Below are 26,612 nucleotides of genomic sequence, written 5' to 3'. Positions count from 1 at the left end.
CACATAAATATATAATATTTCACACTTGCCTCGTAATAACCTAAAGTGACATCTTTCGTGAATTAAGGAAATACCTAATTATACATAGAGGATTGACTGTACGTTGTTTTTCTTGATTTATACCGTGTTACTTTCAGAAAACAAGCTATCAACAAATATTTCTCTTAGATAGAAAGGAAGAGAGACGAAACATGGGTCATATGTTATTCCCTAGTCCGGTGGAGTGCCTGCCAGTAGAGAAGAAGGTCGATCCCAAGGCTGTATTGAACCAGAAGTTGTTGCCCTTCCAGGCGCTAGTTAGATTATAAAACGTGCATTGGTTAGCACAAAGGTAGTATGCTGTGTCTGTTTGTCCGAGGCTAGCAACACAATACCAACATCAACACGGACGAGCACAAGCAATCACACACACACACATACGCACAGACACGCACACATACAAACACAATCACTCTCACACACGCGCGCGCACGTGCGTACACAGACACAACACACAAAACCACCCACACAGACACACACGCATGCGCAGTCAGATACACTCACACCCAATCACACACACAAACACACATGGGCGTACACAAACACAACAACACACACAAAAGTCCACACACACAAACACACGCATGCACACTCAGATACAAACACGCACATCTCTCAGTCTCTCACACACACAAGGCAGTATTATTGCAGTTGTGCTCATACATAGTCCTCTTATAATGCTTTTCCAAACAGAGGAAGAAGACGTTCACGAGCAATGAAAATTCAGGTGTCAGGTAGTGATATATCAATGTCTAAGAAAAATTACTACTGTTGTGCCATTACATCCATGGTACTGTATAGATACAAAGAGAAGATAAGTCACATTGCAAAAATTATCACACATGACAAGTAATAGTGATAGATAATCAATGGTTTCAAAAGTTAATATAGTATTGGTTATTTATTTATGGTACTTTTCAAGTGCAAAAAAAGATGGTCAGATAGGAGCAAACATCTCATAAGACAACAGGCAATGCAATAACACCTATACACAATACATGGTAGAAATCACATTGTAGTGAATATCAAGTTGTAATAATACTGGCAATAATGATATTAGTGAGGAAAATACTTTAAGTATGTATCGTAAGTTCAGTTAATGGTAGCTGGCCTACATATGAAAGTATTGGCTTTCAGATTAAAATTTGCAATATATTTTTCAATATTCACTGTATACACAAAATAATACTGTTATTACTGAAATCACTTGATTCTGATTGTAAAAATAATCAAAGCATCTGGGTAGTCCTAAAAAGACAATCTCCTTTGATAGTTCACATCTGCTAGTGCATCTTCTGTTCATAAATTCTGCTACCTGCTTCCAGAAATATTAACATGTGTACATTCATAATAAACATGATGAATATCTTCATTTGCTACTTCACAAAAACAGCATGTATTTTTGTTTATTAATTTCATTTTTAAGAGTTCTTTTCTTGTGTACATTGCTCTTTGTAACAATTTATGTTGAAAATCACACAATTTACTGTCTTTGGTACAGCTCCTTGTTTGTGTATTTATAAGTTTCCAATTCATAACATTATTAAACTCATTTTAGACAAGAATGAGGTGGATTGACATTCTTGTGCAGGTTGTCGTAGTATATTCTGCATCCTTTAGATTCAGAGAGCAAGTCCATTGAAGGTTTAGATAAGCTTAGGTTGTAGAATAGTATGTTGTTATTTTTTTATTTTCCCTCTCCATTCTGCAGAAATATTATTGATTAAACTTTCAAAGTCAAGAAACCTACCTTTAATGTTGTGCGCTTTTTTAATGATATCAAATGAAACAAAGCCTTCATTACCACATACATCCCAAAACATTTTTGGGGTTTGTTCTGATGGTTAAGCCATAGAGGTTCATTCAGGATATTCTGGATATCGTACGGGGTACCATGAATTTGCAAATAATAGTGTTTCCAAGCTGAAAAAGTATCTTTCCAGAAAGGATTGTCAGTTAGCACCTACTTAGAATAGATTTGAGAACGGAAAATTCAGGAGTCTATTCTCTGTTTTTAATACATGTATATCGTCGCAGAAATGATATTGTTAGTGCTGAGATATAGTTATTAATGTCTACCATCCTTAATTTTCCATCCTCATAGTCTCTTATCAAAGATGTTCTCTTGAGTTTATCCTGCTTACCATCCAAAATAGAATTGAAAAGGATCTTATTGAGGTTGTTTACAAATTCTTTTGGTGGATGTGGTAAGGATGAGAATATATGAACTAATGTAGATAGTATCAATGATTTTATTACAATAATCTTACCTACTAAGGTCAGCTTTCTTCTCCTCCAGTTTGCCAGTAGTTTATTTATTGCTGCTAGTCTTTTTCTAGTATTTATGACCCAGAGATTGCCCAGCTTTGAATTTAAAATAATTCCCAATACTTCGAAATTTATCCAAATTAATTTTCTATCTTCACATAATGTTACCTTCGAGTCTGCCTTGGATCCTAGCCATATTGCGTTAGTCTTCTCAACATTCACATGAAGTCCAGAAATTTTGTGAAAAGTGTTTAGTTTATGTAGAGCACTCTTTAAGCATTTCTCAGGTCCATCGAGGGAAAGTTCTGTGTCATCAGCATATTGATCTAGTTTATGTTCTTTGTTATTTATTGCTATTCCTTGTATGTGGACACTATTTCTAATCATAATTCCGATTACCTCTGCAACAAAAAGAAAGAGATATGGGGACACTGGGTCGCCCTGACGACAACCCCGTCCGTTTTGAATTACACATGAGTTAACGTTGTTGGTGAGGATTCTAATCCATTTTGTCATTTTTGGTCCAAAAACCGAATTTCTTTAACACTTTGAGTATGAGTTTTGAAACACTATCAAATGATTTTACAAAGAAGTAACAAGCCTGGTATATCCTCATTTCTCAGCTCATATATTATGTCATACAGGTTTCTAATAGTATCAGTGATACTTCACGCAGTGATATTAAAGGGTGTTTAATTTCGAGATAGGGCAGCAATTTTTTAAGTATTGTCTATCTTTATTAGCGTTTGGTAAGCAAGTAATAACACCTCTGTTTACAGTGTCCGATAGCTTTTCTTCCACAAAGTGAGTGAGTGAGTGAGTTAAGATTTTAAGTCACATCGGCAATATTTCAGCCATATCGTGACTAAAGCAAGTTATAAATATATCAACAATTTAAGTATAATTATAAAATTCTGCCAACGAAGGACAGTACAATAACTAGATTATCACAGATATATATGTAAAACTAGTAATTGAATCTAAAACATTTTAACTATAGGGGACAACACAATATAAAAATGGGCTATAGATCGCTAACAACTGAAGGTAGATCACCATACTAGGGACCATGGGGACTTACAGTACATTTGCTTCCTGCATGGGCCCTAGCTGGATTTACATCATCCCCCCAGCTGTTAGTAATTGAGATATATCTAGCCATACATTAAAATTACACATATTCTACGAATAAAAAACGGAAAGTTGAAATGTACGTTGAATGTTTTGGGACTTACGTACCCTCTCAGGAGGACAATAATTTTACAGTACTTTAACCCCCCTCGAGGATACAGCCACTAACAATCTGTGCTACTAATTCAAACTTCCAATAATAAAATATATATCTATTTACAAATCACTTAACAGATCTAATTCTTTTAAAAATGCAATAATTAAATGAGAACTAACATTATTAAAAAGATCCTTCATAGTGTTTACTTTGAAATAGTTATCCCTTGTGATGGAATATTCAATGCAGTCAAGCAAGACATGTTTGACTGTGATCCTTTCATCACAAGGGATACAAAACGGAGGATCTTTGCCTTTCAATAAATATTCATGAGTATATCTGGTATGGCCAATGCAACATCGTCGAATAATGACCTCTTCAAATCTGGACTGACAACCCAAGTAGGTGTAACCAATGTAGGGTTTTATTGCATGTAATTTATTAATACCTACTTGGGTGTCCCACTTCTTTTGCATTAGATCGCGGATGTATGTTCTAATGATGGCTTTATAATCAGAGTATGGGATTCTTCCACAAAGACTTCTGAAATAAACCTAAAAATCCATTTTCCTATATCTTTAAAAAAAACCTTTAAAAACTCTACTGGAAATCCATCAATTCATGGGCTCTTATCATTGTTCATGCTTTTTACGGCTGTCGCAGTTTCTTTAAGTGTATTTGGCTCTTCAAGTCTGTCAAATACATCTTCCTTCATTTCCTGACTATCTATTGTTTCTAATATGTTTTCTGCCATCTCATGGTCGGTTTCAGTTTACTCTGCATATAGTGTCTCATAAAAAAAATCTCAGTTCATTTCTTTTTTCTTTTCCATCAATTATTATACAGTTATTACTATTTATCACTTGATTGATTAGTTTATTTGTATAATCTCTATTCTCCAAATTGCAAAAATAATTTGAAGGTTTTTCTCCTTCTTCATACAACCTAAGACGTGTTCTTATAAGGTGTCCCCTGGATTCTTCTTCTTTCATATTTTCAAATTCTTTTTTAAGTCTTGAGAGGTCTCCAAGTGTCTTTTCATTTATACTTTGATAATCGTTTCTAATGTCATCTTCAATTTCAGCTACTTTGTTTTCTAGGTTCTGGAGTTTGTTACATTTATCTTTTTTTATAAATGATGAAAATGATATACAGTAGCCTCGTATTTCCATAAGTAATGTCTCTGAGAATAAACCGTTAGAGATTTTTAACTTAAGATCCAAGTCATCAATATCTTCAGCATTGTTGTCGATTTGGTCATTATCTGCATATTCAATTTTTGTTTCTCGTAAGATCCTCTGAACATTGGACATAAATTCCCTATGGTATAACAGCGAAGCATTAAATTTCCAGTATCCTTTTCCTCTTTGTTTGCTAAGGTTATTTGAGAGTGATAGTGTGATGGCGGAATGGTCGGATTTGTATCCAGGGATGATAATAGACTCCAGAGTTATATTAAAGCTATTTTCTGATGCTAAGAAATAATCGAGACGAGCCTGTTGTCTAAGATTCTTCCGCTATCGTGTATATTTTTCTTACCATGTATTTGCCGCCAAGCATCACTTAGGTTATATTTTTCTATTTTTTCTAAGACATACTTCCGTGCATTGGGGTTATTGATATTCTTATAGTTTTCCAGGTCCAGGTTAGGATCAAGGTTCCTCCATACTGGGATGTTACTCGCGCTCCTGCATTCAACATTTTCCAAAGATAGTTTTACAGCCTCTATTAAACAATGTGTAAGAAACCTTACAAAGAATTAGTACTGTAGTATAGCAATACTGCCTATCCACTGAATTAGTTTTACACAATTTTTATCCGTCAACGGAACATCTGGATTATACCATGCAAAAACCTATGGTCTGAATTACACGGTATGAAGCAGCTGTATGCACTGCTGGTAGCATGATATAATACAAACTGTGTCATGAAACAAGGGAGATAATACTTCTTAACTATACCATTAGTTTGGTGATGCATATACTACGCAGTATGAAGCAGCGCTATAGAACCAAGAGAAAGATGTTTTTTAGCAACAAGAATTCCTTTACGAAATGACATAGAAGGTTGTATCATGGCTCGATGTATCGACTGGCTTGTATAAGACAGTGCATCAAGTTTATATTGAGCACTATGAAGCAACTTTACACTCTAATGGTGTGCTGATATAATACAAGCTACTTATATCATGAAACAAAAAGGTAATATTTCCCAACGACGAAAGGATTATTTACGAGAGGTATGGAAAGTTTTAGTTATCCGGCTTCATCTGAACATCAGAATAGTGTAGCACATTCCTTTGGTCTGTATTAAACAGTATTAGGCTACTTTATACACTATTGATATCATCATACTGTGCTAACTGAATAATAAAATCGAGAGAAATAAAGCTTCTTGTCCACGGAATTAGCTTTAAGACGTACATATAAATTTGTAGGGTTATGAATTGACGGAACATCTGGCTTGTATCATACAATAAACTGATACCCATTTCTATTAGATAAAATAGTGGTGTACATTACAGCCTAAAAGTGTTAGAGATATACTTACTGGTCAGGGCGTACACAGTTAGGCATTATTTTCATGATTTACAAGAGTGTAGAAAGTTGGTATATTTACCAACGCTTCCATGAGGTAAATCCGTGTTGAGTGTTCACATTTAGGTCCGCAATACAAACACAAGTTCTTCTTGTGTTTTTTTGCTGTTCGTGTCACATTATTTCCAGTTTGATCCTTGTCATGAGTTGGTCACACTTCCTGGTTTCACATCGATCCTGGAAATTTATATTGTTAATTTTAGTTTGTCATGTCTCCAAGAATGCTCTGTGATCACAGGGAAAAAAGAGGAAAAAAGAGCACAGTTTTGAATGCGCAGCAGATTATTTTCTTTCAGTTGCACACCGAGTCTGACCGTCTGAAGTCCCATATCCCTCGTAAGTCTTCCACTGGTAATGCGGTGATTTTCTAGTCTGTAGTGTTATGTCCGTCCCTTTCTCATATTGTTTCTAGGACAAGAGCCTATCATGAGACACAAAAATCAAGAAGATAGTATATCACATCTTCTACAGATCTAGCTACAACTGAGCTACGTCTAATGCAAAGCCTTGGCAAAAGGGCTAAAAGGCAGACGACACAGACGAAAAGGTAAATTTTACCAAGGAACAGTTGCAGAACATGTCAAACGGTTATTGATAACGACACTTGTCTGCTCCAGAAGGTTTTGTGTACACACCAAGCTACACAAAATTCACATTAGCCAAGTACTAAACAAATGTAAGGTCTTTCAGGACAATGAAACGCCCAGCTATACCCAGATAATTCACACACACGCACGCACGCACAAACTAGCAAACAAGTGCACACACACACGCAACGATCTACTCAATATGCGTCAGCGCAGTCATTGAGCTTGTCAGTCGGCTCGTGCACCAAGCATGGGTTGCTGAAGACCAAGTCTAACCCGGATCTTCACTGCTTCATGGTGCAGACATAAAATGTCTGATTTTACACGATTATGTACATACTATAATCACCTGGTGATATTACCGAGTGCGACACTACACAAACAAACAAAACATACAAATAAACAAGAACACGTGTTCACGAAAACCGTGTGCGAATTCTGTATCACAATGCTCCAGTCGCGAACACAAGCAAAGGCTAAAACACCTTAACCTGTAAAGACAGGAATATCTGGTACAAGTTAAAGTAGGGAACTGTAGCAGTCACTTATGTTTCAACTCAGTTCCTCATTTCTGAGACTAAACATTTCCTGCAGCTTCAGACCCTAAAATGGTAAAATAGAGCGAATGAACCGCTAACAGATTGTTTTGCTGAACAATAGGAAAGGTTAACTACCGTCAGAGAAAAGACAGCACAGGGGTTCGAATCACTGTTTGGACGATAATTTCTTTATAATACAAATATATACTTTTTCACTCACATAATGCTTGTATTGTTATGATTAATATACATTTCAAAATTGAACAAAATCGGTGAAGAAATAAAGATTTTAGGAAATTCTACCGCTACACTAATTAATTGCATACACAAGGGGTGACACTCCCGATGCTAAAAAAATGATCGAAAACAGGACAGCCCGACTATCTTAACGTGCGGTTCAATCAAACCTTACGTTTCACAAGAACATTGTGTTGAGCCTATAGGTAATTCTTTTGACCAAACGTCTGGCCTCTCCTCGGTAAACATCGACAGTTTCCGTAATTCTCTGATTGACTCGGTGACAGCTCTCATGGGTCAATTTCCACATAGACGGGAAAACACATTTTTCATATCTCCCGCAATAATGGCACACGTGGAAATTGACCAATGAGATACTTGATATATCTTGCTGTTCTTTCAGACATGGCTGTCATTACCAAAGTGAAGACACAACATTCTTTACTGCTTGCCAAGCAGTTCGTATGAAACCCATGTTGCCTTATTCTAACTTATCTCGCATTTGTTTACGGATCTCTTCAAGACGCAGTTCTTCTTTCCTACGCTCAAAGTCTTCCATCTGTCTTCTCTGGTCATCTTTTATTCTCTCAAGCTCTCTTCTCGTGTTTTCCTGAGCTTCCTTTTGTTCTGCCTGTCGTTTCTTTTCTTCTTACAAACATTTCTTTTCCTCTTCTTCCTTTTGCCTCAGTTCTATGGCTTTAAGACGTTCTTTCAACTGCTCATCATCTTTTTGTTCCCTTGATTTTCGTTCTTGTTCAAGTTTTTTCTCCATTTCTTGCATTTGAAGACGCTGGCTCTGTAACTGTTTTTCAAAAGCAGCAGCTTCTTGTTTGAGTTTATCCTCGAATTCTTTCTGCCTCTTCCCTTTAAGTTTTTCCTTTTTCTCAGCTTCTTGAAGATCACCTTCACATCTCTCGTACATCTCATTTGTGTAGCACTGGCCGCCATTTGCATCAAACATGCGTCTGACCTTGTCTATTAATTCTCGGGTAAATTTCTCCTTTTCTTCATTCGTCCCTCTGTTGTTGACAGCCATAAAACGAAGACTTGTTTCATATAGAAACTGCTTCAGTGTCGTTGGAATATCTCTAACATAGTTGTCAATGGAGTCACCTGCCTCTTCCAAGTCATCCTTCCCAGTAAATACAACAATGACGAATCTTTTAGCTTCTTTTCCAAAGCATCGCAGGAACCTTTCCATTGTATTTTTGTCGTCTTCACCCATTCTACCAAGTCTAATGATGAAAAGAATGGCGTGTATTCCAGGAGATGACATACCCATACATTTCATTACCTCTTTCTTGATGTCTTCATGTGATCTGTTTGTGTCACACAATCCTGGGACGTCAACAAGTTGCAAGTCGTACCCAAAGCGTTTAAAGCAATGCTGTTTGCATGTCGTTGTATTAGACATTGCCTTTAATCCTGATTTGAATACCATTGCTGCCTTTCCAGTTCCAATTATTGTATTCCCTGTTGCACTTTTACCAGCTCCAGTCCTTCCAACAAGTACCATTCGAATTTCCCTGTGCAGAAAGCTCATAGGATTTCCTGTGAAGAAGATAATCATGGTTTCACACACCATAAACAATTATTATATCACATGACTGACACTTAACTTTTAACCAACTGTCATTAGAATGTGGTAAGGTCGAATGCTAGTTTGTAAGTGTTGATTTCCAGGCTACTAATGATTGTTCTCATAAATATGATCACAACCAGCTAGAGATTTATTGACATAATTTAATGCTCCTGCTTCGCTCTGTTGTAACAACATGCTAAGCTAATGACAATGAATCACGTAAGTATCTGGTCAATCAGCTCAGTTTAAACGCCTGTGAATAACAGTCGTCTTAAATGTGAACCAAATGTGCGCATAGACTCTGTTCAACCTGAAAGTCCGATATGTATTACAGTTTGACACACTTCCATGCAATTTCAATGAAATTTCAATGCAGTTGTCTCGCGAAACAATAGCTAAAAGAAAAAAACATCTTTTTTTCAAAATAACCCTGTGTGAAACCAACAAACAGGTAAGGAAGGTTATGCAAATAACAGTTGTACTGTAACATTAACTAGGTTTAAAAACTAACTCACACTACTCCAGTTTCAGAACACTGGCAGTACACTATAGGGTAGCAGTCGAAAATTCAATAGCACTAGATCTGCATTGGTGGTGTAGAAACGGCAGTGACAAAATCATTGGTGGTGTTAATTATTGAACAACAACACTTCACAAATAGGGCTTGGATATCTTGTGTGGAATATTGATGTACACAACCACTTGCCATGTTGAAATGTGTGAAAACTGAGGTATGATCTAGCCCCATTAATGATTTCAAGAATATTCCATATCATGCTGAACTATTCTGTGCTGTCTTGGGGGTCTGAGGTAACACATAATCCCAATATAAACTACGCATTATTGTCAAAACCAAACGAAATGAATCTCTAACATTCGCCGTAACATAGAATTATTAAAGAACTCTGATTATTTAATCTGTCAAAACCTTTTGGGTTATGACTGAATGAGGTGATGTACAGTATCCTCAGTTTTTCACCATATTGGTGGTCGATTTAATTTTACACAGCCGTTTTACCAGAAATTAACGTGACGTTTTTTTCAAGTAACGCTATTTGCTGTTATCGAGCGGTTGTGCCAGCACCAACCGTACGAAAGAGTAGGGTGTGTTTACATGTTGCTTAATGTATAAGTATAACTTGCTGAAGACCAATTCTAACCCCGATGTTCACGGGTGAAGCTGAAGTGGGAGGGTGGGATATGTAAATATATATTTTGTATGCAGAAAAACGCAGTTTTGTACAAAATATGAATAAAGACATTGTAATTTCAATGAAAATATCGAATGGGTACATAAAGTTAGCAATCGTTTGTTGACACAAACGAACCAGTCAGAACGGTGTGTTCATTTTAACATGTCAATGTTATGGTTTATCAATACAGCGGAAGGTCGCGGGTTCGATCCCCGACCGCGTCATACCAAAAGACGTTAAAATATGGTACTTGTTGGTCTCTGCCTGGCGCTCGGTATTAATGGGTACAACAAGGAATGGTCGGCTCGGAGTCAGTATACTGTGTCTGAGTGGGGTATTCATGCTTCACTGCGGCATGGTATCTCAGTGGGCTAGCACTATAAAACCAGCTTCAGTCTGGGCTAGTACAAGCAGCCGCACATACGTCATTTCGTGATATGAGCGAAATATGCTCAAGCACGACGTTAAACCCAATTTCACCTCACCTCACCTTTTATCAATACAGGTTAGTCCATAAGATGAATGCACACTCTTAACTGTATTATTGTCTTCTTCATATATCCTCGTAAATAGTTGAAATATACTAATACATACAAAATCAGACACCCGTGTGAACCAAGAGGAGAGGTGTTGATACTCTCCACAAAACCTCTTACAAGCGATAGCTCATAGTGGTAGCTCGTTTGGTATATCTAGCCACAACAGGTCAAGTGTCTTTTTAGAACTATACATGTTACACATTTGCTTAGCTTAAGACATTGGGACATCTATTTGTGAAAGTATGTTTCATAATATATCGCATAAATGAATTAGTAACAGTTACTTTTCTTGTGTAAAGTATCAGGCCTATGTTGTTGATCATGTCGCAACAAATTACCTGTTGAAAAACTAAAGGATCGCACATATTCAGTCAGTGATTCGTAAGGTAAAATCGGACTCCCATCCTTCAGTGTAACAGAATTTACTTGGAGTTACGGGGACACCTTTGGGGTCAATAATGTGATCTACATGACGATATACACGCTAAATCAGACATAGGAGTTTAGTGGCAATCTATTTTGTTCGATGTTACTTTGACAGTCACAAACACTTTGTTATAGTCTCCTCCTTATCTGCATATCTAAGTATTTACATGTAAATAGGCATTCCTAACACAGCAATGGAAGCATGCTCGTACAACCTTGGTCAGAGGCGAAGTGTCAAGACCATTTGAAACACATAAGTTTTAAAGGTCCCCTATTGCAGACCAAGAGATACATCACATATTCCAATGATTACCATCCTATGCGATCAATGTTTAATCATCTTTTGCGACTCAGTAGAATAATGTACCATCTGCTCATTTTGGTTGATCTCAGCAACAGCTTGTTCGGATTTGAAAAGATTAACCTCGTAAAACGTGAAAAGGTAACACAGTACAAACGACAAAGACGGCAGCACACAGGCCTTTCAACATTCCCCAAATCCAGTTTCTGCTAAAAATGTCAGTAGTCGCACCCACCGATAATTCAATGGGTGCTTTTGGCCAGGGTTTCCTAGATATCATTCTTCTAGTTGACATCAAAGCCAATTTTCTGACTCTACCAATTTTGTGTATTGATGATCACTAATACTTTTACATATTTTCCCTCTTATCTTATAAACTAGTTACATTTACATATGTATTCCCAGTGCAGCAGTCGAAGCTTGTTAGTGGGACATTGTTCAAAGGTAACCTACAACCCTTTTTAAGTCCCAAAGACATCTGCAACACATATTCTTTTAAGTCCCCTTTTTGGACCCACAGTTATGTTACATATTCCCATGATTACCAACTAATCTCAACGATGTTTAAAAAATCATCTTATGAGACTAGATTAAAATATTGAATATGATGTACTGAAATAACAGTATCTGTTGATTACAATTACAGCAGAATTCTTGGCAGATATTAAATAAGCCTCTCTAATCGTGCCAACAAAGTATGACATACTGGGTATTCATATCATCTACAAACACGGATAATGGCACCTGAACCTTACCAATTAGGAAACTGGAAGGTTCTGCAATATGTAGAAAACATGGTCAATGTATATCGACTTTTCATATTTACATAGAAATAAATGACAGGTTCATATAAATGTATTTTCAAAACCTCTTGCCAACTAAAAAGCCGGTCAGTCATCAACTAATTTGTGATTTCATTCTGTTGCAATTGTTGTACACTGGCAGTTGATTAAGTCGTAATAGTTTCATATTCGGTAGGTTACGGGCCGATTACAGTACACTAAATAGCTCGGCTATGTTTGAGGTGAAGATTGTGAAAAGCACGAATTGAAATAGGCTTCTGAAGGAAATTATATGAATGATTATGCACAACAATTTGTGTGTTTAAGACATGTCTTTTACTTAATTTGTATGTATACGTTGTGTATATACCTATTAACATTTAATGAATTACGCAACTGAGTTTAGAGGTAGTAACCCAAGCATATTCATATTCATTGTCACTTACATGACATAATGCTCTCTCGAGACATGAAAGTGTGCTCAGTTCTATATAATAGCTATATCCCCTATATAGCTTCTCCTTTAGTTTGTATATATTTCACGCAATCTTATTATCGTCATTATACATGTGATATATTGCTGTTTATGATTTATAAACTGAGGGGCAAAAGAAACGTCCCCAAAGTAAAATTGTAAAAAACATTTCTTCTGTTTTCGTTATGACGGAAATTTATTTAGGAACACATCTCCCGAACGCATCCCCACGTCTCACAGAAAGAAAATCCACGTGGAGTTTTTTGTAAGCATGAAAATTGCTTTTATTCACGTTTTTTGCATGCTTCTGTGGAAACATACCCGTATGAAAGTACAGTATAAAAATTATGCTCGACTGTTCGAATTCATCACTTCAATACGTCAGGTTAAGCAACGTCAACATCCCCCACAGACAAGAAACGCTTTGGCTCAAGCTCTACAGGAAGAATGGCGTCGCATCCCAGATCACGTGATCAGACGTCTTGTGCACTCTGCACGACGTCGTGTGGCAGCATGTATCGCTGCAAGAGGTGGACACACTCGCTACTGAGGAGTTGGACACTCAAAGACACTCTGTCAGTACTGATGTGCATGTGTTGTCATGATCGAAAACCGGACATTTGAACCTCCTGTGAAAAACGTCACAAAAACTCTACTTACAGCAAATTGTTTCAATTGTTCTGTAATGACAGTCTGCATAATATGTTCAAAAATTATATCAAACATTTCAACATTGAATTGCACGTGTTTGTATCATTTTATGATAAAAAAATGATCGGGGACGTTTCTTTTGCCCCTCAGTTTAGTCAATATTGTAGGCACGACCACTGACAGTAAACTGCTTGAATGTATTGTCTTCTGATTAAGTGTATTATCAAGTTGCCAAAAATAAGGAAAAGACCTTGATTATGATAGTCTCGTTATGGTAAGTACATGCTGATTCATTCGGCAGTGACAATTGTCCTATTATTCTCCAAACTGTTACTGCCTTAGCTAGCTAAATTCACTTTCTTCCTAATTGAAATTTAATTGGGATATACTCAGTTCTTAACATAAACATGTTTATGTTGATAAAACTGACCCTATTCGTTGGTTTCACATTAATTTTAGACTCGCTGTGCACATGCGCAGAGCGTGTAAAAATATCCTCAGGCCATATCCGGTTTGGTCGTAAGATTACCGATAGTGTAAACGCACTCTAAAGGAAGCAAAATTAAAACAAATATATGGTTTTATGTCGAATTTAACTAATCTCAATTTATTTATGAATGGAAGGGACCGGAATCAGTTAAATAAATAGCTTAACGTTTGTTAACAAGCTCTTGTATAAACACATCTCACCACCACCCGTCCACCGTCCTTCCTGCACATCCCCTTTCTCTAGCCGAGAGCCGCCGGCTACCCCTTCTCACAAGTAAAAAAACACATCTCTGATGCAATGCCACCAAAATAGGACATCAAATATTGAAAAGCATAGGCAAATTGCTGTATGTACTCAACTATGAACAGTTGTCACGCGTAAATAATTTTTATACAGCATTTATTTAGAGCGTGTTTACAATATCGCTAATACGACCAAACCGGATATGGCCGGAGGATATTTTTTACACGCTCTACGCATGCGCACAGCGAGTCGAAAATTAATGTGAAACCAACGAATAAAATCATTTTAGATGGATTAAATTATATTCCTGCAAAGTCTGTCCCTCCACCCCGACAATGTGTACATATATACGCAATGGTATAGTGATGTCTGTAGAAAGGCTAGAAATGCTAGGAAAAGATACTAGTATTTAATAAATACCAAACTCAGGGCAGTTTACAATAGCTACGAAAAGTATCATTTATGGAACCATCTCCCAGTACCTTCTCATATTGCTGTATTATATGCATTGTACAACATTTGAGAACCGGGTAATCCCCACCCCCCTCCTTTCACGATCACCTGTACCCAACCCCTCCCGTTAGAAGCTATGGCTATCCCATTAGCATTGCTACTTATCAAAGCAGAATTATATTTCCAGATAGTTTATCCCACCTACACGCATCCACTAACCATATAATGGACCAACCGTTTTAGTTGATATTTTGAAGTGGCGTTTTTCGACTGATTGAGTTTGGTTTTACGCCGCTTTTAGCAATATTCCAGAAACATCACGGCGGGGGAAACGAGAAATGGGCTTCACACATTGTGCCCATGTGGGGGGCGTTTTTCGAAAGATAGGCTGTTACATATTTAAATGCGATTAAAACACACAAAATCGTGTTGTTAAAAATGTTCATATAACTTGAATTATAATGTCTAGAGTTGAAGCAATATACGCCAGAAAATAATCTGCTCATTTTAGTGTGAAGTAATTATGTTCCAGTTACCCTTTTTGCAATATCTGTGTTCATATTAAAGTTAGAAAACGAATGTTGATGATGCATTGATAGAGATTTAGCTTTCATACACATGATCTCCAGAGAGAAAAATACATACTGACTGTATAAAAACAACTAATAATAGTAAACGTTCAACATTAACGAATCGGAGATATATGTACAGTAGATATTTATGGCATATTTAATGATACTAAGATACAATACTCCTAATATGAGGAGCATGCTGAATGAAGTCAGGACGTGTTGAAATTATCCAACCTCTTTAAAGCGCCTTTTGCTGAAATTAATCATGCAGGTTAGGCTATGGTGCGTGAAGACCATTCAGCATTTATACTCGGGACCTTGATTCTACACATGGAAAATCTTCATTAATATTCCCCCATTTCAATAGTTAAAAGACTTTTAGAAAATTAATTACCTTTGACCAACACTTTCGGTTGTGCATGAGTTCTTTTTGTGTCTGAGGATCTTGGTGATAACATTCTGAAAAGAGCATGGCATTTCTAGAGCTGTCAGATAAGAGTAAGTATATAATGCACCTCATAATATCATTCTTCGTTCGAAAACAAAGGAAGTGACCGTTTTCGAAGAATATCATACAAAGGCGTAATTTTGACTCCAGTTAACAAAATGAAAATTTCACTGGTCATACTGGATGTTCATGACAAACACTGTTGCTGCTCCTTCCCGAAAATAACTTGTTTGTGTTGAGGCAGTTACAGAAGTAGTTTTAGCTAAAAAGGTCAACGAAGATTTACTTTACCCTTTAAAATGTTCGCTTTTCATTCATTCTCCATCTAACAGGCGCCAATGCCGTGTGTCGCACTTTCGTTTAACTGTTGAAATAGCCATATACACTAATAGATTTAATATGTAAAAGTGTAAGATCTGTTTTAAAATACAAAAACAGTTTTAATGTTTCTATGTTTGTTTGTTTTTCAGTTTACATGTAATCTCAAGTGTGATAAATGTATCAAATCCTGGTGTCGCTAAATTTGGCCTGGCTAAAATCGTATCTTTGATTTGCTACCAAGGAACAAAACTAGAGGGATATACGTCACAGTGGCAGCTGATGATTTCGTGAAAATATGCACGTTTCGGTTCTGAAGGTTTAAAATGAATACATTTCAAACTGCAAGGGAAATGTACTTATATAACAACTTGACCTCAAACTGACATTCTAGATATAACGTTTCTGTCACGTGACAATCAATTATTTGTTTGTGAGTGTATGCAAATACCTAGGACTGCTGAAGTGTTGCCTATTTAACATCATATGAAGGCACTATCCAATTTAAGTTAAGACACAAAAGTGGATTGACGCCTGTTAAAATGAACGTTATATCTTCTGCTTACCTCGGATGAGCCTCTTAGAATGCGTATAGCTTATCTGACTGACTGACTGAGTTTAGTTTTACGCCGCTTTTAGCAATGTTCCAGCAATATCACGGCGGGGGACACCAGAAATGGGCTTAACACATTGTGCCCACGTGGGGAATCGAACCCGGGCCTTCGGCGTGACGAGCCAACGCTTTAACCACTAGGCTACCCCACCGCCCCGTATAGCTTATCTAGTGCTTCCAGAAAATTGTAAGTATATTACTTGTAACCAAATGACACTTTCGGTTCGAAAAAAACACGAATCGTTGGAAACAACATGTTTGCTTTCCGACTACCAGAAAACCTATATCAAGTGAAAATTCAATTGTTGTGCAGTGTCAGTTGTTGAACTTACAAACTTGATTCTGAATCCGAAGTTGATGTTTTTATGGGTCGCGTGCCCTCTGGATTGAGACCAATCCTTTCTTTCGCTTTCGCATCGTCAGTCAGAGATGTTGAAGGCAGATTGGCAGCTACCATTTCGACTGTTGCATCACTGATGAAAGAACAATACTTTTTTAATGCACTCAGAAAGGAGTAAATATAAAAGTTATATCACAATAACACTTTCCTTTCGAAAATAAACAAGCGACCTTCCGTTCCAGAATGTTTTAGTAAATAATATTTTGCTCTGAGCCACTTAATAGATATCTTATAAACATGAATACGTTCTACGGTACGACTACATTCACTGAACATTGGTAGGCTGTGCAGCATCAACTATCAAGTAATCAACTCACAAAAATGAACCTGAATCCGAATCTGATGTATTTGTAAATTTTGTGTCTCTTGGATTTGCACCAATAATCTTTTTCGCATCTTCAACACGGATGTTGACAGTTGCCGGCTCACTGCAAACGTTTAAACTGCAGCTAGGACTATCTTTCCCTATACCATGCAAGAACTCCATGAACATCGTCTTCACATTTTCTTGATCTTGCATCATTCTGTCTCTATCTTCCTCAGTATCATGTAGAAATTCCACAACTAGACATGACTTGTTGTGCATCTTCTCGAATTTACTGCGATACAGTTTCTCCAATTCATCAGTGAGCTTGAAGTAAGTAGGACACTCCTTCATAATGAATTTAATCAGTCCGTGTGGAACATTCTCAAAAGTCCATATGGACCTGAAAGGCCGTTCCCGTCCATCATAGTGTCTATAGCAACAGGAAGACAGCTCGTTCTTGGTACATTCAACTGTTAAAATTAAACATAGGAAGTGACATGAGAATAAGACCGAAAGCATTAATTCTAGTGTTTGTGATCACATATGGCTTGAAGTGGATAATAAACTTCACTACCCTTCGTGGGGTACATCCTTTGCGTTAATCGTTACACATGTTGCATGTTTGTTTCGGGAAGCTTTATCCTCAACAAGCTTGAAATTGCCACATTGATCAAGGCATAATCCATTAATGTATTTTCATTCTGTTTTTGTCATTCAACACATCCGTCCCATTTCCTCTTTGAGTGAGTGAGAGAGTTTAGTTTTACGCCGCGCTCAGCAATATTCCAGCTATATGGCGGCGGTCTGTAAATAATCGAGTCTGGACCAGACAATCCAGTGATCAACAGCATGAGCATCGATCTGCGCAATTGGGAACCGATGATATGTGTCAACCAAGTCAGCGAGCCTGACCATCCGATCCCATAATTTGCGTCTTACAACAAGCACAGGTTACTGAACGCCAAAAGTCTAACCCGGACCTTCACGGGTATTTCCTCTTTGAAACAACTATAGATAATATACTGCCATTTGGCCATCAATGATTTTGATAAGCTTTAAGCACAGGAAAGGTGATGCTTACCATGTATGATTGTTTGACCTTCTTTAGCTGGAACTGAAAATAGATCACAGTTATATTTCCTGATGCAGTTGTTCGATCATATCATATGATAATGTTTGAAATATCTATGCAACTGAAAATTACCTTTGGGGCAAAATATGTTTCTTATAACAGGCGATGGTTCTAGAAACACTGGTAATTTTATCGGAAGTGTCTCTAACTGTCATGACAACTATTACTCACCTGAAATGTCTATTTTTGGCTCTGCACCTTGAACATAATCTATTGTGACGTCATTCCGCAGTTCTTCTGAAACAAAACAACATATTATCAAACTGAGCCCTTTTACACGTTGATATTAGGAAGATGTGTCCAGATTTAGGGACATGAAATCATGAGATTATTATTCAAAATATTTCCTGATAATATAGCACCTAACTGTATCATCCACCCATGGTTGTCATTGAGACATTATTACACAACTGTTCGGGACATTTGTAAAATCCCAATATATCCCTAGAAGTATTGGCTTTGTACAAGTGGATAGCCAAACACCTAAGATCACGATCTTAAGGATTTACAATTACTGCAGCGCTAAGATTGTTGTGTGCAGGTGGGTCCTCGGCGGTAAAATACCATACTATGTGTCCTACCTTCCTGCACTAGATAGTGTACTGTTCAGTGTAAAGAGATGGAAACCAGGGCAATTAAGTGTATCTTTAGGGGGACATGTCTGACACATCCTCGAAAATAAAAGTTCTGTACGTTGTTGAATTACTTTGTAACGTTAAGAGATAAGTTACATTCTGCAACAGTATCGATATTATATTTTGCGTCCCTGGAAACATGATTTGAAAACTATTATTCATAAAGCGTGAGAACTCTTAAAACAGCGTTGTCTAGAATAACAAAAACAGGTTTACCTTTGCAAATTAAAACCTAGTTCACCTACATCTGGATGGGAAATTCATTTGGTCAATGTGAGGAAATATGAAAACATCAGAATTTGTAACTCTAAAGGTGAAGAATAAATGCTGAGAGCTGTTCTGTGTGCTCCATCTCCGTCTGTTCTATAGCTCGTGAGTGAGTGAGTTTAACTTGGCGCCGCACACTACAATATTTCAGTTATATGGCGGCTGTCTCTAAATAATCGATTCGGGACCAGACAGCCCAATACTCAACAGTATGAGCATAGATCTACGCAACTAGGATACGATGGCATGTGTCATCCAAGTCAGCAAGCCTGACCATCCGATTCCGTTAGTCGCCTCTTACGAGATTTGGGTTACTGGACCCGTGACGATCCGGGTCTTAATTGATTTTTCAGTAACCCATGCTTGTGATCACTGGATTGTCTGGTCCACACTCGATAATTTACAGACCGCCGCCATATAGCTGGAATATTGCTGAGTGCGGCGTAAAACTAAACTCACTCGCTCATGAGTTACTGAAGATCAATTGTAACCCGGATATTCACCGGTCTCCATAGAACGATGATGTTACCACTACATGTGGAGTGCCTTCTACAGTGTTGTGTTGTGTGTTCAAAGATCATGCTGATATTATTATTTATGGATTCTCCTCCGAATGAAATGGTGTGTTGAGTTGCATTATTGCGTGTGATACAGCATGGTATATTTACATGTACAATGTATTTGATCTGTTCGTCTGTGGTATACGCTCATGTGCTGTATCGGACTGAATTAGAAAGTGTTGTACTGAACGAATAAATGCATCAGTGTGCTTTAATGTAATGTGATGTGCTCATATGTGCAATAATGAGAAATGACACAGACAGATTAGTATAGGGCAACGCTTATTTAGTAACAGCACTTGACGTGTATTTCATACCTTTGTGCACGTGCAGTTGCCCGATAGTGTAGTTATTTTTCACATCGCTATGTACGGCCCCTTTCACATCCATGTTTAAGGAAGCTTCTGAAAAACACAAGTACATCACCATAGTATGTTAAGGGAAATGCAGTTTATGGTGATGGTGAAGGAAAGTACCGAAACACTTACTAAACTAATTTCAACCTTTGTGTTTTTCTTCATATACAGAACCTAAATATGGCGGACGGTTGTGCAGTCCGGTTGTACGCCAACTGACATTTGAAATGATTTTGTTCACATAATTAAACATAATTTGAAGATTATATCAGAGGGCGTACACCATGTACTTCGACAATACACGACATTATTAGGCAGCACGATATCTTACTCTGCTGGTCTACTGGAGGCGTGCATGCTTCTTCTGTACCGTCACGCTGAGGACAATCATTGTTGTCAATGTCGTCGGTGCTGCCACCACACGTGTCTGCGTCCATCTTCTTTGTCGGCGACAGCATCTAGACGACACGAGTTGCTCATGTAGACCACCACAGGTATACGGAGACACAAGTAATGTTTATTTTAAGTGTATTTTATTGATAATTCAGGCCTCCGTTACACGTGACACCAACCCACTTATAGCTTGCTCGCTTACTTACCCACTACTCAATATGTAAATAACGATTGTCTAATAAATCTTCTTCAAACTGCCAAACCTAAATCTATCCCTCTTTATGCAAACTGTACCAAAAAGCTTTCATGTTACGTTGCTCATTACCATAAATGTATATATACACATATCTTCAACACAGAAGCTAAGCACTTGTTTGTATAATATATGCACTCATGTTGTACTTGGGCCTGTGGTCTTTCTACTGAATAAATTATTCAATAGTTACCCTCTCGTACACCCACCTACCTTTTTTAATGCCTTTATCATGATCCCAGGCATCTAAATCTGGAACACAAGAAATGAATGGCCATGTATTCAGTCAGATACAACTACACATGCATACACACCTACACGCTTGTGGGCGGTTTAACGTTAACAATACTATGAATGCATGTATGCATGAATGCTATAAATAGTATGTACTCTGTCTCCATTTAAGTGTAGCCATAATTATCGCCCTCGCGTGTCAAACTAATGATTCTCAGCATATTCACTTGCTGCACATTTACATTACATTTAGATAACAATCATATCCCTAAGATGAGCTTGGATCGTTCACTTTATGCATGGGTACTGTGTTATATGGGTTCAATATCTACAGTCAACAATGTTACTGGTGCACCGGGTAGGGGGAAACCGAAACTAGGGGATTCCCCTCTTTTATTATAATTGGACATTTGCTAACAACAGAACGATCAAAATTAACTCTGACACTTGAGGAAACTGTCACCGGAAATATTGAACATGAACCGTAGTATGGTATGAGAGGGTAAGAGTTGCATGGCCAGGATTGACAGATATATACATGCAATGCACATATAGTAATCTACTTCCGCATAATACACATTATCTATTTCTTTTCAAAGCAGATCAAGCCTACCCCTGACGATTTACTCACCCAAGTGTTGTCAAATTATTCCCTCAAATCATTCCAGGATATGTAACACGTCTACAAATACAGAACTCTGTATTACGACATGGTAGGAGATATACAAATACAGATCTCTGTATTACGACATGGTAGGAGATATACAAATACAGAACTCTGTATTAAGACATGGTAGGAGATATACAAATACAGATCTCTGTATTACGACATGGTAGGAGATATACAAATACAGAACTCTGTATTAAGACATGGTAGGAGATATACAAATACAGATCTCTGTATTAAGACATTGTAGGAGATAAACACTGGGAGTCGCTCTTCGCCGAGACGCCTACAGTTGCGGGTATGTTGATGACGTCATACAACCGGTGTTGTATAACAAAACGTGCCCTGCACCGATATGTACAACAATACTGTTTGCATGTTGTGTGGGTAAATGAGAGAATATGCTACGGCGGTGTACACTAGAAATGGGACTCGATGTATGTATGTGGAGAAACGGTCTTTGCCGTGAACCTGTCTGTCTGTCTATCTGTCTGTCTGCATATCTGTCTGTCTGTCTGTCTGCATGCCTGCCTGCCTGCCTGCATGCATGCATGCCTGCTGTATGTCTGTATGTAAACTCTCTCAAAAAAGAAACGCAACCCCTGTTTTTTTTGGTAATGTTTATATCAATTTTAACTGGTTATTACATTTGTATTTTTAAAGATAATGCCATGAAATTTGACATGGTGAACCTTAGGTCAGCACGGTATAAGGTAACAGTTAATGCAGGTCAGTATCGAACTCTCAATTTACGCTAGGGGGCGTTGTCTTCAGTATCTCGTTGTAGAGCCACGAGCTCTAATCACAGCAGTGCACCTCCTCGGAACAGAACGAATCAGACGGCGGATGTTTTCCTGGGGGATTGCTCTCCACTCTTCCTGGAGTGCTGCGGCCAGTTCAACCAACGTGTGTGGTTGTGGTGTACGTGCACGAACACGACGATCCAGCTGGTCCCACAGATGTTCGATAGGATTGATGTCTGGCGATCTGGAGGGCCACGGCATCACGTTGACGTTTGAATTCTGTAGGAATGCCACTGTTGCACGAGCTGTATGAGGGCGGGCATTGTCATGTTGAAACAACTCCCTCTGTTGGTCGATTATCGGCAGAAGATGTGGCTGTAAGACCTCATCAATGTACCGTTGTGCCGTCAAATTGCCACGAATGATGACCAAGTCTGACCGTTGGTTATAAGACATGGCTCCCCATACCATGATGCTTCCTCCTCCAAATCTGTCGACCTGTCGAACGCAGTTCGGTGCAAAACGTTCATTTGCTCGTCTATAGACACGTTGTCTACCGTCACGTCGTTGAAGAAGAAAACGAGACTCGTCACTAAACCAGACTCTTCTCCAGTTTCTTAGGGTCCATCTCCTTACGTTAGTACACCACCTGAGACGTTGGCGTCGATGTTGGCGTTTCAAGACGGGCCCAACAACTGGTCTTCTTGCACGTAAATTTGCCTCATGTTAACGGTTCCTGATGGTTTGGGCCGATACTCTCCTCAAACCTGGCACCTGTGTTGCAGTGATAGTGGGTGTGGCATGCCGATTACGTAGGTGGCTGAGTCGAATAAAGCGATCCTGAGCCGGTGTGGTGATCCTAGGTCTACCGCTCCTGGGACGATCTTCAATTGCATGGAACTGTGTGTAACGATTCCAAAGTCGTGAGATTGTTGTTTTGTGTACGTTTAGATGACGGGCAACTGTTCCAAAGCTTTCCCCGGCCTCAATGCGACCAATGGCAATATTTCGATTTGCTGTACTCAAACGGGGGCATTTTTCGAACTTGATTTGCAGAGCAAATTATGAGAGAAAAAATTACAAACTACGCGTGCTTTTAAAACCCTCTACATGAACTGTGTTTTCAACGATTTGCACGTGCAACAGGCTTTTAGAATTTTGTACATGACAATTTCGCACTTTCTCAAATAACACGGATACAAAGGTCATCATGTGTGAAAATGGTTCCGTTTGGGAGCTTATACTGATCAGATGGGAACGTATTAACAGTATTTTGAAGAAAATTCTCATTTACATTCACCATCTTTATTCTAGAAATGATGTCAGATATTTAGATAGGGGTTGCGTTTCTTTTTTGAGAGAGTATATGTTTGATGTATGTCTGTATGTATGTATGTATGTATGTATGTATGTATGTATGTATGTATGTATGTATGTATGTATGTATGTATGTATGTATGTATGTATGTATGTATGTATGTATGTATGTATGTATGTATATATGTATGGCTGGAATCATGCAGAAAGCCAAGCTCCTCAAGACGTGAAACACTGAATGAAAATATGGAGAAACTGGGCGTGAACACATAACCGGTGACACGAACACATGTGCTGTCAGGTAAAAAAACAACATTCAACCTCTCACTCCGCTCATATTTATATGCACTGAAGGCAAGAATAACTTTTGACATTGTAATTTAATGTTTACTGTCATACATGGTTAGACCACAAAGAGCGTCACAGTATTGTTTGCGGTCAGGACTTGTATCCGTGAACGGGACTGGTATCCGTGATCGAGATTTGTATCCGTGATCGGGACTTGTATGTAGACTTGTACAAACCCTCGGGTGTTCGTCGAGGACATAGTACAGTGGTCACGTGGGGTCACGTTCTCATAGGTAAGATTAAATTCGTTATATTTCAAGGTACTGAATGAGGTGGATTTGGGGCGCTGTTAGTAACATTCCTGCGGTGGACAGCAGGCATGGGCTTCACATACTGTACCCAGTGGTTGAAGGTACGTGGGTGTTTGTTTGGAACAGGTACATGGCGTTCTTACTGAAGTCACACCAGGCATATATGATACACCTCAAGCGGTTTTAATACTTTAAGCGCAAGTGGTACCGTTTGAATATGCTGTTATATCCCAAAAAACGTTATGCCATTTTGTGTGAATACTCTGCACACCACTAATATTACGAAAGAAAATATTACCTCATTCAAATCACCAGCTCTCGGTTACCTATTGTATTCAGTTCAGTACATTGTACATTCCGACATTCAAAAACGTCTCACCGCGGCGTAAACATGTTTGTTAACAGCTGCATAAAAGGCCTGAATGGGATCACGTGTGAAAAGATATGGGTACGTTGCTTGTAATCACTCGGGTGTAGTGTGTTGATTCGTTGTTGTGATGTCAAGGTCAAAGTCAGTAGTGTGGAGTATCCCATCATAGCGTATGGTTTAGACAGGCAAACTGTAGAGCAGCTAAGGTTGCGCAACAGAGAAAAACTACCAGTCTTTCTATATGCGAGCAAGGCGAGCACAGGCTGGCAACGTACATCCCTCACTTTGGTTCGAAAAATATTTTTAATGTCAAAATATAATATCGCCACCATGAAAGGTAGACACCCAACCACCCCACCCACACCCACCCCCCCCCTCCAGCTGACATGGCGTTTCGTGGTACAAAGAGTGAGTGAGTGATTGAGTTTAATTTAATTTACTTTTAGCAATATTACATCAATATCTCGACAGGGGACGCCCGGCATGGGCTTCACACATTGGGGAATCGAACACGGATCTTCGGTGTGACGAACGAACGCTTTAACCACTAGGCTTCCCCATCGCCCCATGGTACAAAGAGGCGGTACACCCAGCACTCTGCCCAAAAGCATTCGAAAGTCTAGGATTTATTGACTTATGAATGCTTATGGCACCAGTAGACAACTGAGGTTGGGTAAGTTCTACATAAACTGTAATTGAACACGCGACTGACTATCAGAGATCTATAAAAAACGGTCAGTGAGGATTCAATGAATTATGAACAAATCAGTGATGTAATGATTGATAAGTAATCTCTCAATGAACAATCAAGGACTTATTTAACAATGTATGAACATAGTGTCACTGAGATTTCCACTCAAGTGCCTTCGTTTTAACGATGTCTCGAAATACCTTCGTTTTAACGAATGATCGATATTTTTGCTTTACCGAATGATCAATATATGTTTGCTTTACCGAATGATCAATATATATTCGTTCTAAAGATGGTTCAATATACCTTCCTTTTACCGAAGGATTAAATTGTCATAAGAAATAGCAAAGTCTGAGGAAACTTTAGGACGGAGCAGTGTTAGGCCATCTCTTATGTACTCTGATAAGGGGCAATGGTTTGTTCAAAGTTTGCGAGCGATCAGAGCGGTTTGACACTGGACCGAGAGTCCACGCCATACACTTGTATCTCCTGACAGGTCAGTCATTAACTGGGTTTTATTTCATTAGTATTTGACGTTATTGCAGATACTGGTTCGGTTTGGTTGTTCTTTAAGACCGCATTTCAATATTCCATCTTTATGGTGGCGGGCTGTAAGTAATCAAATCGGGACCAGACAATCCAGTGATCAACATCATGAGCACCGAAGTACGCAATTCTGATACGATGACATGTGTCAACCAAGTCAGCGAGTCTGACCATCCGTTTGTCGCCCGTTACGACAAGCATGGGTTGCTGATGACCACTTCTAGCCTGATGTTCAGACAATGACTACTTCCCCTAAAACAGTTCTGTGTTAAGACGGAAGCGAAGCTGATAATACCTGTACAACGATGGGTTTTCATTTTCAGGGTGTTAATTGTAAAAGTTTATAACTCCTAAGAACTGAGGAATGAAATTTGACCTAACAGTAAGTTGTTGTAAAGTTTTTTATACGTTTTAAGCTACAAACATTAATTTCACTCATTCACTGATATCCTATCAGGAACTATATGTAATGGAACACCATGAAAATCAGTAATTTCATGAAATCTCTTTAAATTTTAGGGAATAAATGAAATCCCTGGGGGTGGGGGACACACCGATTTA

At 38.3% G+C, this 26,612-nt stretch overlaps 2 protein-coding genes and 1 long non-coding RNA gene across 3 annotated transcripts; 1 reads left to right on the top strand and 2 right to left on the bottom strand.

Annotated features, from left to right (window-relative positions):
• The first annotated feature begins 3,024 nt into the window (after positions 1–3,024).
• On the top strand, positions 3,025–4,127 carry LOC124289179. Its single transcript, XR_006901617.1, has 2 exons — positions 3,025–3,111; positions 4,075–4,127. It is a non-coding gene; the product is annotated as an uncharacterized LOC124289179 (long non-coding RNA).
• A 239-nt stretch (positions 4,128–4,366) lies between these two features.
• On the bottom strand, positions 4,367–16,984 carry LOC124289175 (GTPase IMAP family member 4-like). Its single transcript, XM_046725783.1, has 4 exons — positions 16,914–16,984; positions 15,597–15,661; positions 7,060–9,046; positions 4,367–6,915 (listed from the first exon to the last, which is right to left on the bottom strand). Exons 2-3 carry the CDS (start codon positions 15,658–15,660, stop codon positions 8,145–8,147), a joined length of 966 nt encoding a protein of 321 aa, XP_046581739.1. The 5' UTR covers position 15,661; positions 16,914–16,984; the 3' UTR covers positions 4,367–6,915; positions 7,060–8,144.
• Positions 16,910–21,839, bottom strand: LOC124289171. Its single transcript, XM_046725781.1, has 8 exons — positions 21,750–21,839; positions 21,098–21,136; positions 20,570–20,696; positions 20,200–20,286; positions 18,592–18,657; positions 18,370–18,402; positions 17,299–17,758; positions 16,910–17,054 (listed from the first exon to the last, which is right to left on the bottom strand). Exons 2-8 carry the CDS (start codon positions 21,128–21,130, stop codon positions 16,910–16,912), a joined length of 951 nt encoding a protein of 316 aa, XP_046581737.1. The 5' UTR covers positions 21,131–21,136; positions 21,750–21,839.
• Positions 21,840–26,612: the final 4,773 nt, after the last annotated feature.

Source organism: Haliotis rubra, unplaced genomic scaffold (assembly GCF_003918875.1).
Source record: "Haliotis rubra isolate DU_JTF1 unplaced genomic scaffold, ASM391887v1 Scf435, whole genome shotgun sequence".
NCBI lineage: Eukaryota > Metazoa > Mollusca > Gastropoda > Lepetellida > Haliotidae > Haliotis > Haliotis rubra.
Note: the sequence above shows the minus strand (reverse complement) of the source record. Positions and strands in the feature narration are given on the sequence as shown.

Excerpts from the sequence above, each read along its gene's own strand:
- LOC124289175 (XM_046725783.1), bottom strand. The coding sequence starts at position 15,660 with ATGTTATCACCAAGATCCTCAGACACAAAAAGAACTCATGCACAACCG. Across the intron at positions 9,047-15,596 it reads ACCGAAAGTGTTGGTCAAAG|GAAATCCTATGAGCTTTCTG; the intron begins GTAATTAATTTT and ends TCTTCTTCACAG.
- LOC124289171 (XM_046725781.1), bottom strand. The coding sequence starts at position 21,130 with ATGCCTGGGATCATGATAAAGGCATTAAAAAAG. Across the intron at positions 18,658-20,199 it reads GCAACTGCACGTGCACAAAG|AAGAACTGCGGAATGACGTC; the intron begins GTATGAAATACA and ends GTTTTGTTTCAG. Across the intron at positions 17,759-18,369 it reads AGGTCAAACAATCATACATG|TTGAATGTACCAAGAACGAG; the intron begins GTAAGCATCACC and ends TAATTTTAACAG.